The 6720-nt window shown below is 41.0% G+C and overlaps 1 protein-coding gene across 2 annotated transcripts; it reads left to right on the plus strand.

The window, feature by feature from the left end:
• Positions 1 to 493: 493 nt before the first annotated feature.
• On the plus strand, positions 494 to 2629 carry FOXI1 (forkhead box I1). 2 transcript variants are annotated; one of them, XM_010205528.2, is made up of 2 exons: positions 494 to 1067; positions 2076 to 2629. In XM_010205528.2, exons 1-2 carry the CDS (start codon positions 494 to 496, stop codon positions 2627 to 2629), a joined length of 1128 nt encoding a protein of 375 aa, XP_010203830.1. The 2 variants fall into 2 exon arrangements, with proteins under 2 accessions (XP_010203830.1, XP_010203831.1); XM_010205529.2 differs by having other exon boundaries at positions 494 to 1064; positions 2355 to 2629.
• Positions 2630 to 6720: the final 4091 nt, after the last annotated feature.

Raw genomic sequence — 6720 nt, forward strand, 5'->3', positions numbered from 1 at the left:
TTTTCTTTTTTTCTTCTTTTTAAGTATATATGCCTACTGTTTCATTGACAAGTGACAATGGCTCTTGCATTTCTGAGGTGTTACTAGCAGCAATACAAAATGGCTTTTCTTTTAGAAGAAAGAAAGAGTAAGTGCTAAAGCTTCATTGTGAAAGGTAGAAAAGAGGATCTCTGATGAGCAGTTTTAACTTCAAGGCACCTTAGGCTTTCTTTTTGTGCATCACATTAGTGGAAAATTCCTTCATTCATTTGAGAAGATAAACAATTGTAACTTTCACGTTTGGTTGATGTGACATCAATGACTGGCTGGGACTGCCAGCATTCCAAAAAGCATATCGTTCTCATCTGCAGCCACTCAGGGCTGTGGGGTGGAGCTTGCAGCACAAGCTGAAAGGTTTACAGGTGTATAAGTAGGTAGGGAAGGGCACAGGTGATGCACCTGCCTCAGGAACGGAGCATAGGTTGTCGTAACTACCAGCTGCCTGTGTCAGAGCATGAGCTCCTTTGATCCACAGACGCACTCGCCACCACGCTGCAGCCCACAGTTCCCAAATATCGGTCAAGAACCTCCAGAGATGAGTATCTATTATGAGAACTTCTTCCACCCGCAGAACATCCCTAGCCCACAGCGACCCAGCACCTTTGAGACGACGGATTACAACGCTACTCCCAATCCTTACCTCTGGCTAAATGGACCTTCCATTACCCCACCACCCTATCTCCCAGGATCCAATGCCAACCCTTTCATTCCTCAGTCTTATGGGATGCAAAGGCAGCTCTTGCCTAACATGCATGGCTTGGGAGGATCTGACCTGGGCTGGCTTCCTCTCCCATCCCAAGAAGAGCTGATGAAGTTGGTTAGACCACCTTACTCCTACTCTGCACTCATTGCCATGGCTATCCATGGAGCGCCCGACAAGAGGCTGACTCTCAGTCAGATCTACCAGTACGTGGCTGACAACTTCCCCTTTTACAACAAGAGCAAAGCTGGCTGGCAGAACTCCATACGGCACAACTTGTCTCTCAACGATTGCTTCAAGAAAGTGCCCCGAGATGAAGATGATCCAGGTATAGCTTTATTTCCCTCTTCCCCCTTCCCCCTCTAAACTTGATTGATTTGAAATGCCTAATATGTTGTAAAGAGACATAATAGCCTAGATAAGACATACATATAGTGGCTCTTCTATTATCACAGGTCTGAACAATGCATAGCTGAGTTCTGAACCAGTGTTGCTATTAAATCTCTGGAGGGAAGGGAAATCTCAGCTGCTCTGGGGATTCTCTGCTGCTTTCTAGGTCTTCCTGAGAACTGATGACTGTGCTGACCATGAGGCTCAGCAAACATAGAAGCAGTCACATTCAAAACCCTTTTGGTGTAATGCGTATGACTTAGGTCAAACGTAACTGAGAATTAATAGACAGGGGATAAGGCAGAGTCAGATTTGTCAAAGAAATCCATTAGCTTTCAGGAGTTAAGAGTAATTCTCAAGAGGAGAGCAGCCTGCTTTTATTCTCTCTGCTTCAAACAGTGTTTTGCTTGGAATCACCTGCTGTTTCCAGCTCTTTGGCTGATATGCTGTCAGATTGTTTCTTTATTTGTTGTTTTCTATCAAGAAGTGTTAAAAACCATTGGGAGTATTTAAAAAACCATTCAATTATGCTGCCACAGAGGGCCAAAAATCTCGATCTATCTCATTAGGAACCCGTCCTCTGCCACTGAATCTGGAGGAGCAGTCCAGTATGGGGTTTGGTTCCTCTCTGCTATAAGTTTAGCTATATACCTAAAACCCTTTACTCCCACGAAGAAAACAAACCAAAATAAGACAAAAAGCCCTCCCAGTGGCTCCAATCATAGTGTGACTTGTGTGAAGAGACAGAGCTAAAGGATACAGCCCAAAACTTTGCACTTTTTTTCTGTATTTAACAGACTTCTGCTTTTGCATGATTAAAAATGTCAGGTTTTTTGCTCATGCAATTTTCTGTTTCTGAGACACATTGCAAAGCCCTAAATGTCTGCTCTTTTCTGTCTGCCTGCATATTCTTAAAGTAAAAATAAACTTTTGTCTCTTTTGACAGGAAAAGGCAATTACTGGACTCTGGATCCAAATTGTGAAAAGATGTTTGACAATGGAAACTTTCGCAGGAAGAGGAAGAGAAAGTCTGACATGGAGTCTGGTTCTGCCACTCTTGCATCTGAGAAATCAGAGGATGGTGCCCTGACTGGCAGCCCCAAAGCTGTAGGGCACCAGGATGTCTTGGAAAACTCATCATCTGGGACTGACAATTCACCTGAGAAAGGATCTCCACCTCCATCTTCCAATAGCCCATGCCTCAGTAACTTCCTCTCCAGCATGACTGCCTACGTTAACGGCTCTAACTCAGGGAGCCGCTCAGTGCCTTTGGGACACAACTCTGAACCCATTGACAGAATGGGACAGAATATGGTAGGCTTTAATTCCTACTCTCCACTCTCTAATATCCCCAGTCATGGTGTGGGAGAGTGGTCCAATTCTATGCCTTCTAGCCACCTTGGCCACAGCAACTCTGTGCTCAACCAGTTTAACACCCATTTTTACAGCAGTATCGGTACAAATAACACGCTGTATTCCAGGGAAGGAACAGAGGTTTAAATGAGGCATTCTAAGACACTGAAATGTAGCTGTTTATGAGGGGAAATGATCTGTGGGCACATGAATAGCGTTAGCCTGTTGTCTCTGAGACCCACCCACAGCTGCAGACTTATTACCCATTATACTTAAATCACAGACACTTCATATTCAGCAGCTCTACAGAAAAAATCAGGGATCATAACAGCAAGAGTAGTGAAGTGTTCTGAGGCACTGTACTACCATTGCTGACCACCATGGTCCTCTGCATGCATCCTTGAGGAGTTACTGATTGCCTTAGGCATGAAGCATGGTACTAATATTGTCATGCTTTTTAAAGTGCTAACAGAAATGTGGTTACACCTTTGAGATATATTCTCTTGCTGATATAAGCTGCTTGTACTACACAAATCTGGAAAATTCTCATTTGGCCAAAGCTATTTTGAGACACTGAAGGCTCTATAATGAAAACTACTCTATAGTGAGTAACAACACCACTTGAGCAGTAGGTGCTGTCTTTGGTTTTCTCTCATACCAGTGCATACATTGTCTAAATTTTGATCCCCTTTCAATCCTAAGGGGAATATGTCTGTGAAGCAAGCTAGCAGCATCATGGACACAACAGGCCTTTTGAAACTGAAGAGAAGCATAACAAAATGCAGTGGATTTGTCTTCTGCTACTGCAGTTGTATATGTTTTCAGTTCTAATTACAGGGTCAATTGCTTCTCTTTTTTTACCTTACACATGCAAATCTGTTCACATAAGGAAGATAATATCTGTCCTGAAGGTGTATATATATGTTTTCTAAGAGGAAAACATGATTTTTTCTGTCTTAACAACCTACACAAATCATTTCTACTGAATGAAGAATTTTAATGCTGAGGGAAGAAGGAGAAGGAAGTCAAAAGCTGACCAGTCTCTGAGTTTCAATCCCAAAGGCTGCATCTTTCAAAGCATCAATTGCCAATATTGTAAAAAGCCCCTGTACTGTATTTTTTTTCCATTTTATAAAAGTCCATGCTGTTTGTCCTTGTGTAAATATAGAAAAAATGCTTATTTTTCCTACACTCTACTGTAGCCACAAACAAAACTTCAAAATACATATATGAAGGTTGTTTTCGAACCAAGACTTGAATCGATGTGCACGTTTCTGTAGCCTAATATCTCAAAGTGGACAGCCTGCAACAAGTTCAACTGTTCACAGCTGGGCACTGACATACTTTTGGAATGATGGAAAACATATTTAATGCATTGTAGTAGGGAGCATTTTGTATTGATTGTTTTTTAAACTCTTCATGGTTACAGTTTTGTTACAGGCCACCCCAGAAGCATTTGTAATAAAGCATTTGTATAGAAGAGTGTGTACCTCTGTCTGTGTGTATTATCCTACTTATGTCTTTAAAAATCTCCATGATGGTTTGACTTGAGCAATTTGCCTCAGGAAAGAGCAGCACAATAGTCACAGAAGGTCAGAGATTGAGATAGCAAATGTCTAGGCAATCAATGTTTGCGTGCCTGAGGAATATAATTAGCTGCTATTATGCAGAATGCTATCACTAAATAAAAACCATCCCTAGAGTTTCCCTGATGGAGATAAGTGGTGCCAATCATTTCAAGTGTCAGAAACCAGGCTATATTTTCACATGCCAATTGGCCAATATGACTGCAATCTTTTCTGCATTCTTCTTTATTATTTTCTATGTTTAAACTTTTTCCACCATCAGTGGCTGCCCTGCCTATGAATAGTTTTGTACCCACTGCAATAAGTTCTTACTTGGGAGCTGAAACATACATACATTGTTAGCACTGGTATTTAAGAAAAAAATAAAATTATCTTCTAGTGGTGTCCTTCTTCCATGACTGTAAGTTTCTCTGAAGTCAGGCACAAGCTGAGGTCTGAGCTGTAACTCCTGCCTTCAGAATTTTGCAGCTCTTCCAAGACTCTCAGCCCAGTAGGTGGGTCATAATACACCCTGCAATCCAGCAGCTGGCAGCATTTGTTATAGGGACAACTGTACGTGACAGCTGAGAAATGCATTCAGTCAGTGCTGTTATGTCTTGGATTCAGCAGATATACAACAAATTGCCCAGATATATAGCTCCTGTGGAGTACATGGTTCACAAAACTGAGAGGAAATTGATTTCTTTAGTGCTGAGATGGAAAATGTTCCATTACTTAGAACTTAGAGAAGAAAAATGTGGGTAGAAATAAGGTGCAAATTATGTTAAGAAAGATATTGGATACAAACACAGACAGTAAAAAGCGACTTCTTTGTCACTCAACATTTTGTTTGGCTCTCCTAGTTCTCAGTCCCAAACAATAAAAACCAAATTCATACAGGTATGCAAAAAGAGCTTGTGCCTCATTGCTTCCCAGAGACTGGCAAAGAAATACTACTTTTGGTTTATGCATTATGAAAAAGTTCTTCATAAAGGTATGTTTTCCAGATATGACTCCCTGACCACAGAGATTAATGAGCTCCCCTGCAACTATTCAGCTGGCTTGACACAGCAGCTCAGTTGATCAAGCTGCTGTTCAAGGAGGAGTGGAAAGCTGATTGCATGCCATGTAATCCTATTTCTCCTCAAAACAGAACTACTTTGTAACAAAAGAAAAACAGAAGCAGTCTTCTTCATCTGCATTTTTATGTTTTTCAGAGAGAATTGGTTTTGATAACCAGCCATGTTTACAGGTTCTTGGAGCTACTGCACATCAGTCTGGCACCTGCAGGGAAACAACTACTACACGTATATAAGCAGCAGCACTGCTTTGTTGAAGGTAATGCTCCTATTCATTTATTTTAACATGTGGTAAACATATAGCATTTGGAGGGGAAAACATCTGTTTTTTAGGAGTGTTTTTTGGATTTGCATTTGTTTGTTTGAGGTATGCTTTTAAAGAAGACATTAAAATAGAACCTGTAACTAAAATGCATTTAAAACATTGCTGATCTTGACAGACCTGTAGCCTGATTTTCAAATGCATTTACTGACTGATGCTGCATGAAAAGAGAATTTGGGCTACAATAACTCTGAGTAGTTTTGTCTCTAAAGACTCTTTCATTATTTCATTCCTAGAGTGCATTTTGTGTTAAGATGCAGCTATGTTAACATATCACTGTGTTCCATGACTCTAAAATGTTCCAGCCCTGAAGTGGTCAGAATAGGTTGCTGGTTCCTTGCCATCTGCCATAGTAAAACTGCAAATATTGTAAGCCTTCACTGGTAGGCAGTGCGTCTTGACTAACAATAAATGAGTAATGAGTTTCTACACAGGTATACTCCTACTGAATCCCTGGGGCAGCTTCACTGTCATTGACCTTCTTAGAAACACTATCCCTAGTTTCTTATTCCACAGTTTCCTGCTTCCATGTCCTGGATTTGCAGCAGAGGAGTCTGTGACTCGTCAGCCTTGACTCTAGTACCAGGGAGGATGTTGAAATCCAAAGCTTGTTAACAGTTTGGGGTTTCACAGAAGAGATCTGGGCATCCAGGGATCCCTTGTTCCACAGCTGAGGGTTGTTACACACAGTCATGGGAAAGCCAGTTGCAAAACCCACAGTCCTGCAATAGAAAGTGCTGCTTGAGCTTTCAGGGTCCTTCATGCCCCAGCAGTCCAAGTAGAGTCCCATCTACAGTTCAAGAAATTTGCTAAACCTTTTACATTGCAAATACAAAGTTTTGTAATCAATGATCTTCATTTACCAAAAAACACACCCTCAAACAAACAAAAATCCCCACTAGATTTGAGCAAAATGCATCTACAACAATGTAACGTAAACATGAGACTCGCTCATCTGCCAAATCCAAACCAGTTCCTTTATCAGATAACTGCAGGCAGTTCAGGAGAAGAGTACAAAGAACCAACATTAAATGCAGAATTTGTATTAATGATGGGGGTACAATGAAGAACTGTTCACAGTAAGATCTGCTAAATCTTTCGTTGCAGTCAATATGCAGGAAATGTAATTAATCTCCATGGCAATTTATGCTTCATATTTCTTTTAAGAGCTAAGCTTCTTGGGTGGCTTTTTACTGGACGTGGCAAAGGCATTGCAGATCATTCTGTGTTGGTATTTATTAATGGTAATGGTTTGCCTAGCTTATGAATGTG

The sequence above is a fragment of the Colius striatus genome, chromosome 9 (assembly GCF_028858725.1).
Source record: "Colius striatus isolate bColStr4 chromosome 9, bColStr4.1.hap1, whole genome shotgun sequence".
NCBI lineage: Eukaryota > Metazoa > Chordata > Aves > Coliiformes > Coliidae > Colius > Colius striatus.

Bases quoted from the DNA above. Each gene is read 5' to 3' on its own strand.
- FOXI1 (XM_010205528.2), top strand. From the start codon at position 494: ATGAGCTCCTTTGATCCACAGACGCACTCGCCACCACGCTGCAGCCCA. The intron at 1,068-2,075 runs GTATAGCTTTAT...CTCTTTTGACAG, and splicing joins CCGAGATGAAGATGATCCAG to GAAAAGGCAATTACTGGACT.